This window comes from Equus quagga, chromosome 15 (assembly GCF_021613505.1).
Source record: "Equus quagga isolate Etosha38 chromosome 15, UCLA_HA_Equagga_1.0, whole genome shotgun sequence".
In the NCBI taxonomy this organism is placed as follows: domain Eukaryota; kingdom Metazoa; phylum Chordata; class Mammalia; order Perissodactyla; family Equidae; genus Equus; species Equus quagga.
The window spans coordinates 87,696,771-87,718,503 of NC_060281.1; the positions used below are offsets into that span (position 1 = coordinate 87,696,771).

Below are 21,733 nucleotides of genomic sequence, written 5' to 3' on the forward strand. Positions count from 1 at the left end.
TCTTTTGAAATTTTTAATTTTATTATCACACAAATAATATATATATAAACATTCATGTTTTAAAAAATTTGAACGAAACAGAAATATGTGGAATAACAAGTGAAAGGCTTTCTCCCCCTTTCCTTACATCCAATCCCACTTTTAAGAGCTTGAGATTGTATCCTCTTATTCAGACCTTTGAACAATGCACTTTCATACATGTACACCTAAACATCTAATTTTAAAAATAACAAATGGGATCATAACGGAGGTGAGGTTCTGCTTTTTTTTTTTTTAAATGTCTTGGACATCCTTCCAGTCAGACCACAGAGATCTATATTTTAACGGCAAAATAGTTATTTCACAGCATAGAGGCACCATCATTTATTTATCCATGTCCCTACTGATAGGCGTTAACACAGTTTCAAAATTTTCAGTATTACAAGCTATGTTGCAAGTACTGGTTCTTCGGGAATTGTCCATTCAATCATGCATTTATTGTGGGCTCACCATGTGCCGCGCACTCTACTCGCACTTGGGGTTAAACAAAACAGACATCTAAAAACAGTTTTGAGTGATGGAAAGGGGGCAGTTTCTTTTTCAAAGAGGGCAAGACAGGCTAAAGATCAGACAGGCTGGTAAGATCGGTCTCTACATCAACACAGGAGGCTGAGGAGTCCGCCGGGGTGTCTCCCCAGCTGTGAAAACGGGGCTCCAGGACCCTGAGGTGCCGGCGAGGAAGATGGCAGGAGGACATGAGTGCGCCCAGGGTCTGAGGGCCGCGGTTCTGGAGAGCTGTAGCGACGAGCCCCTCGTCACACACCACGCGCCGGGCGCGGGGCCAGACGCGGAGCACAAATCCGGCGGGGCGGGGCCGAGCGGCGCGCGACCCTCGGCGCGCTCGGGGAGGTACAGACCCGAGTGGCCTCTCTGGCCCCCGCTCCCGCGGGCTCTATGACACCGCGCAGGCTCGCAGGACGGGGCGGGGTTGGTTGAGGGGGAGGAGACCGCTCCACGCTGTACATCTCGCGATGAACCTCGTGCGGCACTCTCTCGCGAGAAGTAGGAAGTCCCGCGCTTGCGTATTGCAGTAGCGCCTTGTGGCGGTGGCTGGTTAGCCGGCGGGTGTGTGAAGGGGGTCAGTCAGTGCGGCGGCCGCTGCGCCCACCGCGATTCACCACCATGAGCAGCACCTTAGCCAAGATCGCGGAAATCGAAGCCGAGGTAATGGGCGTAGCTGGCGCTTCACTGTGCGTCTGAGCGTTCCTTCTTGGGCCATGTCGCTCCTGCCTGAGCTTCCTTCAGGACCGGGCCCGCGTTCCCCGGCTCCCCTCAGTCCGGGCCCGCGTTCCACACCCCCTGCACCTTGGTCGGTACCCCCTTCCAGTGTCCGAACATTGTTTCTCTGTCTCTTCTTCTTTTTCTGCCAATCCTGTCCTCCTACTCCAGTCCCGACCTGCTCATCTATTTCAGTATCTTTCTTATCATCCCTCGACCACCCGCCCACCCTCCCCAGTCTCTACCTTGACGGCCGTCTTTCCCAGAGTATTGCTCCCGGGAGTAGGATCTGGAAGTAAATTGACACCTGTGGTAGCTGTTGAGTCTGTCTGGATTATTGTGTGATTCTGTTGTCTAAAGCGCTCAGGGCTCTTCCATATCGGGGAAGTGGTGACCGTGTATCAGACTGGGCGTACGAGGTACAAGCAGTAGAAGAGGCGTCAGCGGCTGTGTTAGTCTAATCTGTGGACGCTAATTGTAATGATCTTGGTCATGTCTCTTCTTCTTGGGCCTCAGTTTGCTCTGGAATGAGGGGAATGGGCTGGGCGACGGAGAGAATGGATTGTTGCTCTTTTTTAAGTCTGACTAAAGTAGATACACTGACATTAGTAGGACCTAGAAAGAAAAGATCGTTCTCTCTCGGAGCTGGGGGAGCGTTCATTCTGGATATCTTCCGCTGCAGGAACTGCTTCTGATTTATGGCTGTGATTCCTCTCTTATAGATGGCTCGGACGCAGAAGAACAAGGCCACAGCACACCACCTAGGGCTGCTGAAGGCTCGCCTGGCTAAGCTTCGCAGAGAACTCATTACTCCAAAAGGTGGTGGCGGTGGTGGGCCGGGAGAAGGTTTGTGTTTTTCATCATTTTTTTTTAATGTGTAATTTCTATCAGAATAGTACAGGTATATGGTTTAGAAATGATTTTGAAATTTCTGTCAGAGTAGATTTCTATTTTTTTAAGCCAAAATTCTTGAAATGTGTTTATATCCTTCTGCCATTTTAAAGGCAGATGAATATCGTCCAAGCGAACGAGGGTTTTATTTATGTATATCCTGTACTGATTCCAAAATAGATTACATTGGCTTATAGGAGTATGTAAATATATACAGTCAACAAGGTGAAAAATAAGGAAATTGTTGCAGAGGGAAATGAAGTTAAGAAGAATAAGCTGAAGCCACAGAGATAAGATTAGGACGAAAAGTAATGTCATAAAGTCTGTATACTTCCTAGAGAAGGGCCACAGATTTGGCTTTGAACTCGTTTCCAGCCATTGTAAAAAAGAAAACCTGGTCAATCACAAGTTCCCAGGATTTGTAAGGCAAAAAGAAACCCATTTTTTAGATCAATTATTATCTAATATTTGGGCCTTAAATACTATGGGTACTAGAAAGATAGATAACAGTTTTAGTGATAGAAGAATAAAGGTTTTACATCAGACACTCTATTAGACATTGTGAATTGCTATAGGGGGAGTTTTGTGTGCTTAAGTTTTACTTAAGCCGGTCCTGGTGGTCTAGTGGTTGAAGTTCGGTGCTCTCACTCAGCTGCCTGACTGTGTTTCCTGGTCAGGGAACCACACTACCCAGCTGTGCGTTGTTATACCACACAGTGTCAGCTGTGTGGTGGTGTGATGCTGAAAGCTGTGCTACAGGTATTTCAAATATTAGCAGGGTTGCCTCTGGTGGACATGTTTCATCAGAGCTTCCAGACTAAGACAGGCTAGGAAGAAGGACCTGGCCCTCACTTCTGAAAAAAATTGGCCATGAAAACCCTGTGAATAGCAGCAGAGCATTGTCTGATACAGTGCTGAAAGGTGAGAGTATCGTGCAAAAAGGGTTCTGCTCTGCTGTATACAGAGTTGCAAGGACTTAGAATCTACTGGAGGGTACTAACAACAGCAACAACAAAGTTCTACTCTAGAGGTGAACTGTAAAAAGTTGGAGAAATAGGGGGCTGGCCCCGTGGCCGAGTGGTTAAGTTCGCGCGCTCTGCTGCAGGTGGCCCAGTGTTTCGTTGGTTCGAATCCTGGGCGTGGACATGGCACTGCTCATCAGACCACGATGAGGCAGCGTCCCACATGCCACAACTAGAAGAACCCACAACGAAGAATACATAACTATGTACCGGGGGACATTGGGGAGAAAAAGGAAAAAATAAAATCTTTAAAAAAAAAAAAAAGTTGGAGCAATAGGTCCTAGAGGGATAGGCAACCAGAATGTGAATGGAATTACATGAATCTCAGCACTGTTTTGGGTAACTTTCATCCTCTTTTTGATATTTATTGATATTTTAGGTTTTGACGTGGCCAAGACAGGTGATGCTCGAATTGGGTTTGTGGGTTTTCCATCTGTGGGGAAGTCAACACTGCTCAGTAACCTGGCGGGGGTATATTCCGAGGTGGCAGCCTATGAGTTCACTACTCTGACTACTGTGCCTGGTGTCATCAGATACAAAGGTGCCAAGATCCAGGTGAGTCAGGCCTGCAGGCCAAGGAAGGGAAGAAATCCATTCTTTGATTCATTTAAAAAGCGCTTATTGGGAGCTCTGTGTGTGCCAGGCCTGATCTTTGATATACCAGGCCCTCACTGTCTAGCAGGGGAGATAGAGCAGTACATAAAGACAGTAATGCAGTGGGGGGGCTGGTCCCATGGCCAAGTGTTTAAATTCGTGTGCTCCACTTTGGAGGCCCAGGATTTTCCCAGTTTGGATCCTGGGCGAGGACATGGCACCGCTCATCAGACCATGCTGAGGCAGCGTCCCACGTGCCACAACTAGAGGGACCTGCAACTAGAACATACAACTCTGTACTGGGAGCGTTTTGAGGAGGCGGAGGAGAAGGAGAAGAAGAAAGATTGGCACCTGAGCTAACATCTGTTGCCAATCTTAAAAAAAAAAAATAATGCAGTGGGATAGTGCCTGTGAAAATGCAGAGAAAGAGGGAGTACTGTTTCACCTGAGGATGGGGGGGAAGGTCTGGAAGACAAGAAAAGTTTCTTGGGGAAAACTGACAATGGAGGTGAAAGTTGAAGTTCAAATAGAATTTCACCAGCCATTGAAGGTAAAGGGCAATTTCAGGCAGTCGTAATGGTGAACAGCCTGCTGTGCTGCGTGTTTAGGTGTGGGACAGAGGGTGGTAGAAACAATCTGGAAAGGTAGGCTGGAGCTGAATTATCAAGGGCCTGAGTGTCTGCTAAAGAAGTTGAATTTTACCTTGTACATAGCTAGGAACCATCAGAAACTTTTTAATAAAGAAGTAACATGATCAGACCCTTTTTAGAAGATAATTCTTGTTTGGGGGGCCTAATGAAGTTGGTGTCCTGAGAATTTCTTCTTAGATGATAGATTTAGGGCTTCCAAAATGGAGAGTCCCCTTGGATCTGAAAGGTGTGCATAAAGTATAATGGAACATATTCTGGTTGGCTGCACAGCTAAGGACGCAAGGTTCTGAATTCCATGACGTTTGAATCTAGGTTAGAGGTTCCTAAGCTTTCTTGGTTCACAGCACCCTTAGTGTCTCAGCAATTTTTTCATGACATCTTTTCTTGTCCCAGTCATTTTTTATGGTGCCCCAGGCCAAAAAGACCCCGTAATGATTCTCTTCATTCAATAGGTCCACACAACTTAAGTGTTTATGTTCTTATAGCCACAGTTATTTACTAATGGGATATGAGCACTGTTGGGTACCACATAACTTCTCAAGCCTTGGAATCAAATTGGATAGCGCCACATTTATTTCCTTTCCACACTGATTTTTGTGTGGATTTTGTGATTTTGCTTTTTACCATAGCAACTGCTCAGAAAGCCAACTTGCCGAAGATTTGGATCTGATGTAACTGAAAGCAGTGTAGTAGGATGTAAGGAAATTGTGAGCTACCTGGAGCTAGTCGTTCCCTCAGTGCCTGACATATATCATGAATTGCTCTTTCTCTTGAAAATTTAGACTATCCAGTGGCACACCTAAGTTCTCCATGGTGCCCCAGCGTGCCTTGGCACGTCATTTGGGAACTGTTGGTGTAAGCATTTGTTTTCCCTCCTGAGCTACACAGTGAGTTGTGAGGCGCAGTCGTGCTTCTTTATTATAGAATCTGAAGTAGGAAGGGACCAGTGTCCTGGTAGTATTTTCAATGGCTTTTTTCCCTGCTGGGTAGGTGCCCATGCAGAGACTGTGTTGGGACATGTACCTTTCTGGGACTCCAGGTCCAAATGTAGATAACAAGAATGAGGAGGGGCTGGCCCTGTGGCCCAGTGGTTAAGTTCGCGCGCTCCGCTGCAGGCAGTGTTTTTTGTTGGTTCGAATCCTGGGCACAGACATGGCACTGCTCATCAAACCACGCTGAGGCAGCCTCCCACATGCCACAACTAGAAGGACCCACAACGAAGAATATACAACTATGTACCGGGGGGCTTTGGGGAGAAAAAGGAAAAAATAAAATCTTTAAAAAAGAATGAGGACACTTGGTCATATCTGGAGCACTGCTTGATTCCTTCTAGTTTCAGAGTCTTGTTGATAGTCACAGCTTTGCCAGCTCAGAGAGTAACCTCTTTCCTGATGGGATGCTAGTAACACCTCTGAAGGGTTCTGAGTATGTCAGAATGAAGAGCTACTTAACTCCTCTCTCTCCATCTCTTTCCCACAAAGCTTTCATTCATTTCAGCCTCCTGGCCTTTCAGTGTTTTCTGTTCTCCGCCCCCCACCCTTTTTTGCATAGTGCTTGCTTTTCTGCTTATGCCCTCTGCCTGTTTTTCCTTCCCTTCTGACTTTATCCAGAAACCAAGTTAAGTAAGCATACTAGTAGATGTGCTTAGCTAGATTAAGATGACTGCCCCTTGGATATTTTTAAATGGCTGTTTTGCGGCAGAAGACTCAATTATCTATGACTTGGTGGGGGAGGTGTACAAAATTAGAACCACTTAATAAGAATTATAAGGAGGGAGATTTCTGGGTGTTTTTGTTTAGGAAGGAAGATCTTTTTAACAGTAATGGTGCCTAAAAATGGAATGGTACCTCTTGAGGTAACGAATTACTGTGTCTGGAGGTGTTCAAGTAGTGGCTAAACCACCACTTTTACCAGGGACGTTGTAATGAAAACTGATGTGTCGTACAGGCAGAGATTGGCCTGTAGAGTGGATATATAGTGTTTTAAAAATTACAGGGCTTGTGTTTCAGCTTGCCAGGGTCCCTAGGATTCCTATTGTCCTTTTTATGTAATTGACTTGCACATTTAAGTTAACTGCTTTAACCTCTAAAGGATTCAAGTAGGTTAACACCCAGTCCTTAAAAATCTTACAATTTGAGTTTGAGGTCTGTTAACACCCAGTCCTTAAAATCCTACAATTCCATGATTTAAAGAAATATTTTTTCTTATCTCTTAATTGGTTGTAATATGAAATTCAGCATAGGCTATTTTTATTGAATGAAATTTAGTTGCCACATTTAAATAGTTCAGTGTAACTTTAAAAATATTTCCCTCTCAAGAAAATTTAAATTTAACTTTTTACTTTTATAGGAGCCTCAATAGATTTCCCTGCTGTGTTCACCTGCCATAGTTAAAAAGCTCTTCCTTTTTTCTCTCAGTAAAATATTCTCTCTTTCAGACAATCTTTTATTTGATACTATAGTCATATTCTAGATGTAGAAGTTTTGGATTATCTAGATGGATTTTCGAGTTCTTGATGACATCACTTAGGCAGGCTCAGTATGCAGTAAGTCTCAGTATGCAGTGAAAGCTTTGCTGATGAAATACTTTTTTTTTTTTTTTTTTAGCAGAAAGGGATTTATTAAGTGGTAAAAGTAGATTACAAAATCTTTGGGAGGACTGAAGAGAGAGACTCTAGACTTAATTTCCAGAAACAACTAATGATGAATTGTTTTGTTCTCTTTTTTCAAACATCTTTATTGAGGTCTATTTCACATACAATAAACTACACATTAAGTATACCACTTGGTAAGTTTTGACATATCTATACACTGGTGAAAACCGCCACAATCAAGATCATGAACGTATCATCCCCAAAAATTTCCTTATGCCCTTTTCCTCCTGTCCTTCCTTGTCTCCTTCCTCTCCAAGCAGTGACTTATTTTTGTCGCTGTAGATTAGTTTACATGTTAAGAGTTTTATATAAGTCAGACTGTGAGTAAATATAAATGTACTCTCTTTTTTTTGTCTGGCTTCTTTCATTCAACATAATTATTTTGAAGTTCTCTTATGTCACTCACCCTACTGCCCCTAATGTTAACATTTTGCGTAGCCATAGAATAATTATCAGGGCTAGATTAACATTGGTGCAACAGTATTCACTAAACTACAGACCTTATTTGAATTTTTACTAATTTTCTCACCGATGTCCTTTATACTTTTCCAGGATTCTATCTGGGATCATCCCATGTTGCATTTAGTTCTTTCCCCTTATTCTCCTGCCATCTGTAATAGTTCCTCAGGCCTGTCCTTCATGACTTTGACACTCTTTTTTTTTTTCTAAAGGTTCGCACCTGAGGTAACATTTCTTTCCCATATTTTTTTTTTCTTCTTCTCCCCAAAGCCCCCAAGTACGTAGTGGTTTATTCCAGTTGTAGGTCCTTCTAGTTTGCTGTGTGGGACGCTGCCTCAGCATGGCTTGATGAGCGATGCTAGGTCTGCACCCAGGATCCAAACTGGGGACACCCTGGGCTGCTGAAGCAGAGTGTGCAAACTTAACCACTTGGCTGCGGGGCCGGTCCCTATTTCTCTTCATTTATGGGTTATAATCCAGTACTATTATTATTTTATTACTGAAGTTGTTTTAGCTTTGACCATTAGGAACTCCTTCAGATTGGCCTGTGTTCTTTCCATAAGCCCCTGTCTTTTTGTGGGTACTTCCTTATTTTCTGGCACCACATAATGTTCCAGGCTAATCTTATATTTTCCCTGCCACAGCCCTGGAATCATCCACTTCTGAGGGAGCTCTAGTTCATTTTAGTGGAGAATAGTGTTTAGAAATCAAGCTCTGTGCTTACTACTCCCCATGTAGCCTTTTAAATCAATGTTACTAAAGTTTCTGTGTCAAGGCCAGTGTATTCAAGATAAATTATGTTTTTTGAAAGACAAAGCGTAACTCAATTTGGTGTGTTGTATCAGTCTTAGAGGAGATAATGTTATTTATTATGGATTGAGGAATAGGGAGGAGCTTTTGAGTAGGTTCTTGAGCTGAAAAGTTGAACTAAGCACCTCCTGAATTAGTTCTTTTTCATGGTGGTCTATTTAATGTGAAGTATATTTCTATAATGTCAGCTATACTAATTTCAAAGGCTAGTTTTAAATAATGTTTTGATAAGCTGCAACTCTGTTCCCTGTCCATTCATGTGGATAATTCAGTATTTATACCTACATACATACAGTAGGCCCTTGGTATTTTCCGATTTTATATATGCTGTCTTAACTGTTTTTGACAGACTCTTAAGGGCTTATAACTGTATAACTTTACTGAGATGTGAATTTGAATTAGTGTGCTATGGAGTTGGTTTTGATTTTCTCATTATTAGGTCCATAGACTATGACGTCTGTGAAGGTTTACTTTACTGTATTTCCTGGGCAATTGAGCAGTCATTTTCAATGGGGACACACATCAGAATCACCCATGGAGCCTTTTGAAGTACAGATCAATATCTGAACTCTACTTTGGCCCTTCCAAATCAGAATCTGCAGGGATGGGGCTCAGATATCTGCATTTTTAAAGGCTTTACATGTGATTCTTAGGTGCTTGCCTGGTTAAGAATGATTGCAGAAATTTTTGTGAATTGGGGAATTTGGGAGATTTGTGAAGGTCTCAGTAAGTATCATGTGTGAATGTCAAGATCCAGCTATTATCTATAGTAAAGAATTTGTGTGGAGGCTCAGCCTTCTGAAGAGTGGGAGAATATTGAACGATATTAATGTACAATAAAGGATTTGACCCAAAAAACGGGTTATAATCTTACTTAGTTTATTAGGACTGTGGCCTAGGGCAAATCACTTAACCTCTATCTCTTAGCTAATATTCTTATCTCACAGAGTTGTTAGGCATTTTAAACTATATAAAGTCTATAAAAAGCTCGTATCTGACATTTGTAGATGCTTAGTAAAGTAATATTCACATGCTCACTTACAAGGAAGATTGGATTTGGAGCTCCTAAATTTTGGATACCTGAGAAATAAATCATTCTGTTTGATCTATTCAGATTTATAACAGTTTTTTCCTTTCTCTCCTTTCCCCTGTCCTTAATCGTCAGCTCCTGGATCTCCCAGGTATCATCGAGGGTGCCAAGGATGGGAAGGGTAGAGGCCGTCAAGTCATTGCAGGTGAGTGGTCCAGGGTTGCTTCTTGGGATATCATCCCTTTACTGGGTCCTGTTCCTTTAGATGGGGACTGTTGGGCTTGGAGATGATACTGCAGGGCATGATTTTACCTGACTTCTTACTGGAGTACAATGTCAGAACTTGAAGGGACCTCAGACAGTAACATTCCAGATCCCTGTTTGAGGAGAAACTAAGGACAGGAGAAGTGAAGTGCTATGGTCCAGCGTCGCACTGTTTGTGGCTGATTCAGAACTAGAACTCAGGTTTCTTGACTCCCACCCATGCCTTTCCTTCTTTTCTTTTTATTTAAAGTAAAATGTTGTAAAAGGCTAATCAAATTGCAACAATCTGCTACCCCACCTCCCCTCACCTCTACTGTCCTTCTGCATTGGCAGCTACTGTCAATTGTTCAGCTGTTCCTTCTGCTACTTACCTTCAGATTTTTAAATGTTATGCTTCTATTTCATGATTAGTTAATTTTAGATATTTTCTGTTGGTTATGGTAGAGAATTGGTTCTCTTATTTTCCATATCTCTTTTCCTATTCTTTTAAAGAAGTTATATCACAGGTTTTAGTTAACTTGTCAGTCATGGTTTACATTATTATGTAATGACTATGTAACTTTTGTTCAGTGCTGAGATAGGTGGTATATTATGACTTGGTTTCTTTTCTCTTGAAATCTGTTTTTGAAATTTGTTTTTCATGGAGTTAATAGTTGGTTCTGTTTTGTTTTGTTTACTTTTCTGTTTGCTAATATTTTTCAAATGTTCCAACGGATCAAATGCCTATCAATCAATGGTTTTTTTTTTTAAAGATTGGCACCTGTGCCAACAACTGTTGCCAATCTTCTTTTTTCTTCTTCTTCTCCTCCTCCTCCTCCCCAAAGCCCCCCAGTACATAGTTGTATATTCTAGTTATAGGTCCTTCTGGTCATGCTGTGTGGGATGCTGCCTCAGCATGGCTTGGTGAGCGGTGCCATGTCTGCACCCAGGATCCAAACCGGTGAAACCCCAGGCCACCAAAGCGTAGTGTGTAGACTTAACCACTTGACCATGGGGCTAGCCCCTCAATCAGTGTTTTTGTAGGTTGTTAAATACAGTTCCACATACAATCTTAATGATTTCATTCTCTCCCCTCAACACTGACAGTACCTTCCTGTACCCTTTGTCTTCATGCTTCAGTTTGGATTGGTGGTTCTCCACACCAGCAGTGTCCAGTAATGGAAAAGTTCTGAATCTGTGCTGTACAGTATGGTAGCCCCTAAGCATATGTGGCTATTGAGCACTGTAACTGTGCCTAGTGTAATTGAGGAAATGCATTTTAAATTTAATTTAATTTAAATTCGAATAGCCCCAGGTGGTGAGTGGAGTCTGTGGTGGACAGCTCTAAACTTTTTGCATGGCTCTCATCCTGAGATTTTCTACTGTGTTATTGTGTCGTGGGATTCCCTATTTCCTAGAGTGAGTGTCTTACTTTTTTTGGGTGATTTTCATGTTTTGCTGAAGCACATTCTTTAGTAAATTCTTGAAGAGGGGTGAATAACAGGTAAATTTTGCTATGTTTTCATGTTTGAAAGTATTTTTATTCTACCTTTGTATTAAGTTATTAATTTAGCTGTTTTTAGATTTATAGGTTAGAAGTCATTCATGGATGAATATCAGAAACATTATGCTTGGGGCTGGCCCATGGCTGGGTGGTTAAGTTCGTGCGCTCTGCTTTGGTGGCTCAGGGTTTCGCCGGTTCACATCCTGGGCAAGGACATGGCACTGCTCATAAAGCCATGCTGAGGCAGCATCCCACATGCCACAACTGGAAGGACCCACAACTAAAAATACACAACTATGTACCAGGAGGCTTTGGGGAGAAAAAGGAAAAATAAAATCTTTAAAAAAAAAAAAAAAAAGAAGCATTATGCTAAATTAAAAGAGCTAGGCACAAAAGACTGCACTTTGTATGATCCCATTTGTGTGAAATTCTAAAAAATGTGAACTCACCTATGGTGATAGAAAGCAGATCAGTGATTGACTGGGATTTGAGTGGAAGATTGATCACAAAGGGACACAAGGGAGCTTTCGGAGGTGATGAAAATGTTCTGTATCTCAGTTGCTGTGGTGGTTACACAGGTATATATATTTGTCATCAAACCACATTCTTAACATGGGAACAATTTGTTTTTAATAAATTATACCTCAATAAAGTTGACTAAAAATATACTAACCATATTATCTTATTCTTTTAGAATTCTTACTGTGTTAAATCTTTCTAAACTCTTTCAGGGATTTAGGTTATTGGCCTGGTTTGTATCTTCATTCTGACTTGTTTTTCTGCTAGTTTATCTAGAAGTTGACACATTCTAGATAAACTAGATACACTAGTAGAAAACAAGGCATACGGTGCAAATTGACTTCTGGCATAAATCTTTGGTAACCTTAAGAACTTCATGTGTATCTTTGTATTTATAAAAAAATCCTTTGTCTCTTTAAATGTTGGAGCTCCACCCCTCCTCCCACTTTTAAGTATTTGGATTAGTTAAGTCTTTAATGAGCTTTGCCTGGGTATATATATATTTTTTCAATTCTTCAGTGGCCCGAACGTGTAACTTGATCCTGATTGTTCTGGATGTCCTGAAACCCTTGGGGCATAAGAAGATAATTGAAAATGAACTGGAAGGCTTTGGCATTCGCTTGAACAGCAAACCCCCCAACATTGGCTTTAAGAAGAAGGATAAGGGAGGCATTAATCTCACGGCCACTGTAAGTGGAGAAGGTGATATGGGGCAGGCTGCTGAACTAGGGACTAGGGTGAGGAGTGGATTGAGGTACAGGGACCTTGACATTTGGAAATTACCTGGCTTCTTCCAGCACTAATTGAGGTAACACAGTGATCTTGTAATGACTGACAGAGTAGGACAAGAATCAGAATAGGACAAGAGTCAGTCTCAGCCTTAGCTTTGCAACTTCATTTCCCCTTTTCGGTTATCTGTTTGGGATGGTATCGGGGTATAGACCGATCTTATGCTTGTGTGAAGTGGATGGCTGCCAATATCATGTGTTTTCATTCGTTGAGTACAGATTTATAAAGCACTTACCCTGGGCCAAGTGTTGTGTTAGCCTCTGGCGGGGATGGAAGAGGGAGAGAGACAGATAAAAAACCCTGCTCTTATATTCTAATAGTGGAAAGTAGCAGACAGAATTAATGAGTGAATATAGTATATTAGATGATGATAAATCTAAGGATAAAAGTAAGCTAGGGAAATGGGATGGAGAGTGTTGGTGGGAGGGTTGCCATTGTAAGTAGGTTAATGAGAGAAGTCTTTGTGAGGTGACATCAAGGAGTGAACCAAATGGATATCTTGGGGAAGAGCATTTCATATAGAGGAAATACCCACGTGTAAGGCCCTGAGGTAGAGCATGCCTTTGCATGTTTGAGGAACAGCAGAGTGAGCAGGTAGGAGAGTAGTAAGAGATGAAGTCATAGCATGGGGCCATATAGACTTTTGCTTTGCAGGAGATGGTTAACTATTGGTTGGGCTCCAAACTATTGGTTCCTAACTATGGAGTAAACATGATTTGACTTAGGTTTTAATGGAATCAGTCTTGCTATTTGTTGAGAAGAGACTGAAATGGGTGAAGAATAGAAGCAGAAAAATTATTTAACAGGCTATTGAATAATCCAGTTAAGAAGTGATGGCTTTTCAGCGAGAGAAGGATAATCTGTGTATGACTCCACTCATATGAGGAATTTAAAATTATGGACTAAGAACAGTTTAGTGGATACCAGGGGAAAGGTGGGGTGGGGGGTGGGCACAAAGGGTGAAGTGGTGCACCTACAACATGACTGACAAACATTAATGTACAACTGAAATTTCACAAGATTGTAACCTATCATTAACTCAATTAAAAAAAAAAAAAAGAAGTGATGGTTTCTGAGACCAGGCTTATAATAGTGATAGAGACAAGAAGTGGTTGATTGTGGAAAGATTTTGCAAGTAGCTGGCAGCTGGCAGGAATTATAGCTGTAGTGGCTGTGGTTTGTGAGAGAAAGAGATGACTGAATTTTTTGTTCTGAGCTTGAAAAATGGGCTCTCATTACTAAAATGGTAGGACTTTGGGTGGAATAGGTTTGGAGGGGAGGGGAAGATCAGGATGTTCAGTTTGAGATACCAGTTAGATATCCAAGTGTTACTGTCAAATAGGCATATGAGGAATGATCTGGGCTAGAGATATAAATGTGGTTGTTACCAACTTTGTTTTTTATTATATAAGTTTCTAGGTGTACGGCATTATAATTTGACATCTGTATGCACTACACATTGATCATCACCACAAGTCTAGTACCATCCATCACCGTACAGTTGACTCCCTTCACACATTTCACATGCCCCCAAACTCCATTCCTCTCTGGTAATCACTAATCTATTCTTTGTCTCTATAAATTTTGTTTTGTTTTATTTTGTTTGTTAGTTTGTTTTGTTTTCTTAGAGTCCACATATGAGTGAAATCATACAGAGTTTGTCTTTCTCCATTTGACTTATTTCACTTAGCATAATACCCTTGGTGGTTATCAACTTTAAAGCCATGAGCTTAGCTAAGATCATTATGAAGTGAGTGTAAATAGAAAAGAGGTTCAAGTATTGAGTGTGGTGGCCCCCTCAATGATTAGAGGTTGGGAGATGGGAAGAATCAGCAAATAAGACCTCTCAAACAAAGAAGGAGAAGGAAAACCAGGAGAGTTTGGAATCTTGGAAGGCAAGTAAAGAAAGTGTTTCAGAGTAGAGGAGTGATCAGTTCTGTCAAATGCTGCTTCTAAGTCATAATTGAAGACTGAGAATTTCATATAAGATTGAACATTCTAGAGGTCCAGAGGATTTGACTGGCATAGGTTTAAGCTGTCCTGCCAAAAAGGTCTTTCCCATTATCCTGTCATAATGTTTGAATTTGAGCATTCGATATTCTTTCTATATTGGTTTACTAAGGTTGCCATAATAACGGTACCATGGACTGGGTGGCTTAAACCACAGAAATTTATTTTCTCTTAGTTCTAGAGGCTAGATATTTGAGATCAAGGTATTAGCAGGGTTGGTTTCTTCTGAAGCCTCTCTCCTTGGCTTGTAGATGGCTGTCTTCTCTCTGTGTCTTTACATGGTCATCTGTCTGTGTGTCTGTGTCCTAATCTCCTTTTCGTGTAAGGACACCAGTCACATTGGATTAGGGCCCACCCATATGACCTTATTTTAACTTAATTACCTCTTTAAAGATCTATCTCCAGACAGTCACATTCTGAGATGCTGGGGTTAGGACTTCAACATGTGAATTTGGGTGGGGGGCTGGGGACACAGTTCAGCCCATAGCACCTTCTTTAGAGTTTGGAAAAATTTTTAGTTTCTTAATATTTCCTACTAAAAGTGAGTTACTCTTCATCCAGGATAACAGTCTTTAGAATGAGTTTGCACCTTAGCTGGGATTATCCAGGTACCTCGATACATATTCTTGGGAGATTTTTTTGTTCCCTGACCAGTCATTTTCTTCTATGCCTATTCAGTGCCCTCAGAGTGAACTGGATGCTGAAACTGTGAAGAGCATTCTGGCTGAATACAAAATTCATAATGCTGATGTGACTCTGCGTAGCGATGCCACAGCGGATGACCTCATTGATGTGGTGGAAGGAAATAGGTACTGATCGAGTGTGCAGTCTGGTGCCTGAGTTTGAATTTGAAGCCTTGTAATGGGAACAACATTGGATCGTGAATCTGGCAGGCATTGATTCTAACTCCACTTGTGCTACTATTTCAAATAATACTGGGCCTTGGTTTCTTTAGCTGTAAAATGAAGGGTTGGTCTTGATTTCTGACACTTTTCTTTGCTCTGAAATTGGATTATGATGGTCACATTCCCCATTTCAGTTACTTGCTGAGAACTAGGCTGTCCCCTAAGCTCTGTGTCATGTGGTGGTTGAAGGGAGTATGTAGGTTCGCAGTCTGCTCTCGCGGAATTAATCCATCTGAGAAATCCTGTAGGCTGTCCTACAGAACTTAGAGCAGACTGGGCTCTGTTCTCTCTAAGGACAACCTAAGGGTACATAGCTAAAACCCTAATCTATGAAATACTGCTATTATTAATATTTGAAATTAAATAATTGAAACCACTGTTAAAATTATTCCTGGCATTTCGATATACTATTTTCTAGTTGCTTTCCTGTTCACTTGTCCCTGTTTGTTGTATGGATTTATTTGATCCTCATTTGAAAACAAACAAAAGCCAATACTTTGAGTTAGGCATTTTATAAGTGAGGCAGATGAAACCTGAGAAGTTGTATCTTGCCTAATTATTGGTAACTTTACCTGCCATATTGACTGGATATTAGGATTGTGACACGGGTAGATAGTGTGTTAAAAAAGTCTTTTTTTAATACTTTAAAAATTATCATGAAATATTTTATTAGAAATATATTCTTAGAATTCATAAGACACCTTTATGGGAAATCTATTCCAAAACTTGAGCAGGGACATATCTAGAAAGTGACAGAGCCAGGAGTAGATTCAGTCTGTGTGACTCCAAAGCTGTGTTCTTTCCACTGCAGCATGCTCTCACTCATTAGCTACATGACTGAGCCTAGGGCCTGAGTTTTGTTACTTCTTAACCCATAGTTCACTTTTAGGATGTTCTGCCTTATTTTGGTGGGAAGCTTTTTTTGTTTGTTTGGCTGATCTACCTCTTTGAGAGTCTCTGATTTGGGGTTCTGGGTGAGGGGGTGCTGATAATCAGACTAACAGTCTTGTCAACAGCTCCAGACTAATGTCCTGTTTTTCTTCTACTTCTGTAGAGTTTATATCCCCTGTATCTATGTGTTAAATAAGATTGATCAGATCTCCATTGAGGAATTGGATATCATCTATAAGGTGCCTCACTGTGTACCTATCTCTGCCCATCACCGCTGGAATTTTGACGACCTGTTGGAAAAGATCTGGGACTATCTGAAACTAGTGAGGATGTAAGTCTTAGTGGACAGGATATTGCTGTAGAAATTAAACCAGACTGTCCTAAAATGATAACTTGCTGGAGCTCATTAACATAATCTGTCTGTTTTTGGAGATATAAATACAGTCACGTGCTGCATAACAATGTTTTGGTCAATGATGGACCCCATATATAACAGTGGTCCCATAAGATTAGTACCATAAAGCCTAGATGTGTAGTAGGCTATACTGTCTAGGTTTGTGTAAGTACACTCGATGATGTTCGCACAATGACAATATAGCCTAATGATGCATTTCTCAGAAAGTACCCCATCATTAATTGACGCACAACTGTAAATTAATTCCTATCATCTGCTAGGCCGTATTGAGGGCGCTTCTTCCTCAAGTTGGAGGTAATCTGGATCTGATCTTCTCAGGGGTGGTGGAGGGTTGACTTGCATTCAACACATGAAACGTTCCAAGAAGTAGGCAACTTCTGCTTCCTCCCTCTTGTAGTTACACCAAACCCAAAGGCCAGTTGCCTGATTACACATCCCCTGTGGTGCTGCCTTTCTCCAGGACCACGGTGGAGGATTTCTGCATGAAGATTCACAAAAATCTCATCAAAGAATTTAAATAGTAAGTATCATGAGCGTGTGGTGCCTTCTTTTCCCTGTGAGCTAGTGATTCCACTAACTAGCAGTTCTTGGGATAGCATTAAAGAAGTTGGACATCAGGGAGGCTTGCTTGGTAAGAACTTTGTAGTGTCTTCTTGAAACCATGCCATGTTGGAGCAGGAAGAGCTCTAGAAGCCTCTTCAGGTTGAGAGGGCTGACAGTACAAGGGGCTCTGACTTTCCCTCTTCTTGGCAAACACAAACGTTAATTCTTCCTGCCAGCATCATACTGATCTCCACTGGGTATTGAGTCCCTCTCTAGAGTTGAAGTATGGGTAAAATCACCCTAATCTCTTTCTCATACTTTTCACTGCTGATACATGCTAAAAAAAATTTTTAACATCTTATTTTGAAATAATTTTGGAATTACAGAAAAGTTGCAAAAATAGTACAAAGGGTTTCCTTATATCCTTCACTCCACTTCTCCTAACATTAGCAGCTCACATAACCATAGAACAGTTACCAAGAACAGGAATTAGCACTGGTACAATATTATTAACTAAACTATAGATCGTATTTGAATTTTAATACCTTTTCTACCAATGCCCTTTTTGTGTTTCAGCAATCTACGTGGCATTTAGTTTTTACTTCTCCTTGGTCTTCCAGTGTTTGATTCTCCCAGTAATATTTCCTTAGTCTTTTGCTGTCTTGATGGCCTTGACAATTTTGAAGAGTACTGATCATTGTTTTTCTAGGATGTCCTTCACTTTGGGTTTCTCCAGTGTTCTCTCATGAATGAAATGAGGTTATGCATTTTTGCTAAGTATATCACAAAAGTGGTATGTCCTTAGTGTATCATATCACAGGATTCGTGATGGCGATATGTTTTATTGATGGTGATATTTACTTTGATCTCTTGGTTAAGTTGGTGTTGGCTGGGTTTCTCTACTGTAAAGATAGTATTTTTCTCTTTGTATTTGATAAATATCTTGAGGGAGATAGCTTTGAGACTATGCAATGCTCTTTCTCTTCAAACTTTTGCCTGCTAAGTTGAGCATCTATCAGTGGAGCTTGTCTGCCAATATTTATTGCTGTGTTTGCCTAATGATGATTCTTTATTTCCCTCTTTTGTTTTATGTTTATTTATTGGAATTTTACTGTGAGATAGAGCTGTCACTTCTCCCCTCTTTATTAATTTAATTCGTATTGTATTTATATCAGTATGAGCCCTTTGATATTTATTCCATGGTATAATCCAATACTGTCATTGTTTTGTTGCCTAGATTGTTCCAGCTTTGGCCATTAGGGTAGGGACTCCTTCAGATTGGCTCCTGTGTTCTTTTGATAAGCTGACATCTTTTTTTTAGCATTTCCTTACTTTTTGGCATTATTGGATATTCCTCATTCATAGTGATTTTCCCTGCACCAGCCCTGGAATCAGTCACTTCTCCAAGAAGCTCTTGTTTACAGCATTGGTGTGCTAGGCTTGCTCAACTGGGCTATCATTGCTTGTAGGCCCTCTCAGCAGACAGAGCTAGGAAATAAATATGTGAATACTAACCTGTGCTTACAAACATATCTTTATTTCTCTCTCTCTTGTCCTAATTTATCTAATTTATCTATCCATCCATCCTTATCTATCTTAAAAATCATGAGTTTATTGTTACCTCTGATTCTGTTCAACACTACTTTCCCCTTTTTCTTATTTTTAACTTCTTTCTCCATCTGTGAGAAACCTCTCATTATCTATAATCTACTTAGTTATTTAATTCTAGAGTATATATAAAGTAGTTCAGAGTTGAGAGATATAATCCTGTGACAAATATTTTAACTAATTGGATTACAGTATTTCTGAATAGCTCTTTTCATCTACACAGGCTGAAACTTAAATTGTTTTAAAAACAAAAGAAAATAATTGTAGAAAATCAGGAATGCATAGAAATTGTGATATTTTAAAAATACTTTTTTTTTTTTTGCTGAGGAAGATTTGCCTTGAGCTAACATCTGTTGCCAATCTTCCTCTTTTTTTGTATGTGAGCTGCTGCCACATCATGGCTGCTGATGAGTGGTGTAGATCCATGCCTGGGAACCAGACCAAGGCTGCCAAAGCAGAGTGTGCCAAACTTAATCACTAGACCATGGAGGCTGGCTCTAAAAATACTTGTTTCTGATCCTAAGAATACAGAAAGAGTGAAGTCTTTTATTAAGTTTCACATTCCTTTTATCTAAAATAACTGTATTTCACATGTAGGTGCTAATTTCCGTGATTCTCAAAACGTTATATTTTGGCACATAGTTGAATTAGTGAAGGAGAGTCTTGGGAAAAGTTAGACATTTTCTTTTTTCAAACTTCATAGATTTCTGTATAGCTCCTGCCTTCCATGGTGGTAGAACACTGTTCAAAGCCTCTAGAACTAAAATTAACTGTGAGTTACATGAGATAGGAGAAAAATATTTTGGAGAAGAGATGTTTCAAAGCAAGTAGAATTTTATTTGGTCACTATCTGTTTTTGGTTTTAATTATTGTGTAAATTTTGGCTATCTTAATAGAGAAAAATTCAGCTTTAGGCCTACTAATTATAACATTTGTCCCTTGTCTATTCCCTTTGTGTCCTTGACCACAAACACACATCCTTTGATTGTTTACCATATAAGATTCATATATATCATTTTACAACCATATTTTTCCTATCTTTTGCTACTTTATATAGTTTTTTAGTCTTCATGCACATTTCCTTTATTTATTTAATCTAGAAGTAGAATTAATGATTATATGGCTTTTGATATGTTTTGCTGCCTTGTTTTCCAAAAGGGCTGAACCTGTTTACGTTGCTGTCAACAAAATGGAAGGCACTGACTTTACTGCAGGTGTTGAGTATGACTGCTAAAAACTGATTTTTTAGTTTAAGACAGTAAAATGGTCACCTTGCATTTATTTTGCATGTTAGTGCATTTGAAAATTTTTGTATATGTAGTCACACTCCACATAATGACATTCTAGTCAACAATGGACTGCATATTGGACAGTGCTCTCATAAGATTAGTGCCATGTAGCCCAGGTGCGTAGTAGGCTATACTGTCTAGGTTTGTGTAAGTACAGTCTGTGATGTTCTCACAGTTATGAAATCATCTAATGACACATTTTTCAGAATGTATCTTGGTTGTCAAGTGACACATGACTGTATTTGTTTTATTAATGCTGTTATATCTGTTCTTGTTATTGTTTATCTGTTTTTAAAAAAGTGAAATCTCACTATTTCTGTTTGGAATATAGATTTGTTAAAGAAATGTTGGTGCAAGACCATATAATAACAACATGGCCACCATTTTCTACCCCTTAGTACATAGTTCTTAGCCTCTGTGAGGCAAGTCTCAATGTCTTGTTCACTAATTTCCATTACTCGCACAACATAATCTTAGTATTTAAGGCATGTGGATAAAAATTACCTTCATATATTCTATGAAGATATGTGTTCTTGACCATGTATCGTATCAGAAGAACATATCACTATGCTTTCTTTTCTTTTCATCTTTCTTCTCCCTAAAGCCCCCCAGTACATAGTTGTATATTCTAGTTGTAGGTCCTTCTGGCTCTGCTATGTGGGATGCCACCTCAGCATGGCTTGATGGGTGGTGCTAGGTCCACGCCCAGGATCCAAACCCGTGAAACCCTTGGCCACTGAAGCGGAGCATATGAACTTAACCACTTGGCCATGGGACTGGCCCCTCAGTATGGTTTCTTGATAGGGAGGGTAGCCCTACATTTCTTATCAGTACCCACCAATGGTTTCAGTAGACCTAATAAAAACTAGTCTTCTGTAATAGTCTATAAAGGACATTTTATCTGTAAGAATCAATTTCCAATCTGAATTATTTCAGGGCATTTCTCTGTATCAAACCAATGCTTTCTCCTTTTAATGTTAAACTAGTCTTGTCACACTTCTCATTTGCATTTTTTCTCTTTGCCCCTCTTAAACTGGCTCTGGAACAAGAGGAACCACACAATTTCTGAAAGCTTTGCCACTTTGTATGTGAAGGCTCTATCCAGTGTGCCACAGTGCTGGGGAAGCTGAAGCCTCTGGTCTTTGAGTGTGGTCTGTGACTGGGGAGAGGGGACCCTGGCTGTTGCAGGCCTGTAGCTCTTAAGAGCTGGAGTGCTAAATCGGGAGAAATGTGGTATGCAGGTAGGTAGGGCAGAAGTTAGGTAATTATTTACACTGACTGTTCTTTTTTCCCTTCCATACAGTGCTCTGGTCTGGGGTCTCTCTGTGAAACACAATCCTCAAAAAGTGGGTAAAGACCATACGTTGGAGGACGAGGATGTCATTCAGATTGTGAAGAAGTGAAACCTTCCCTTTTCCCCATCTGCCGGACCAACCACAGCAGCTTTCCCCATGACCAAGCACCCTACCCAAAACCCTTCTGGCTTTGGCAGCCACTGGATCAGGATTCAGGGGAGGGAGATGAAGGTCCCCAAACTTCACTTGTATTAACTTGGTGTCACCTTGTGTGTTGAACTGCATAAAGGACCTTGTGGGCGAGTTGGCTATGTGCAGTTCATGTGTCATTTTCAGAATTTGTTTTGGCATGGGCT

General features: G+C 40.6%; 1 protein-coding gene across 1 annotated transcript; it reads left to right on the forward strand.

The window, feature by feature from the left end:
* Window positions 1–1,074: 1,074 nt before the first annotated feature.
* On the forward strand, window positions 1,075–21,680 carry DRG1 (developmentally regulated GTP binding protein 1). Its single transcript, XM_046641376.1, has 9 exons — window positions 1,075–1,203; window positions 1,980–2,103; window positions 3,550–3,725; window positions 9,502–9,571; window positions 12,152–12,321; window positions 15,110–15,240; window positions 16,391–16,558; window positions 17,040–17,162; window positions 21,386–21,680. The coding sequence occupies exons 1-9, from the start codon at window positions 1,162–1,164 to the stop codon at window positions 21,483–21,485; spliced, it is 1,104 nt and encodes a 367-aa protein (XP_046497332.1). The 5' UTR covers window positions 1,075–1,161; the 3' UTR covers window positions 21,486–21,680.
* Window positions 21,681–21,733: the final 53 nt, after the last annotated feature.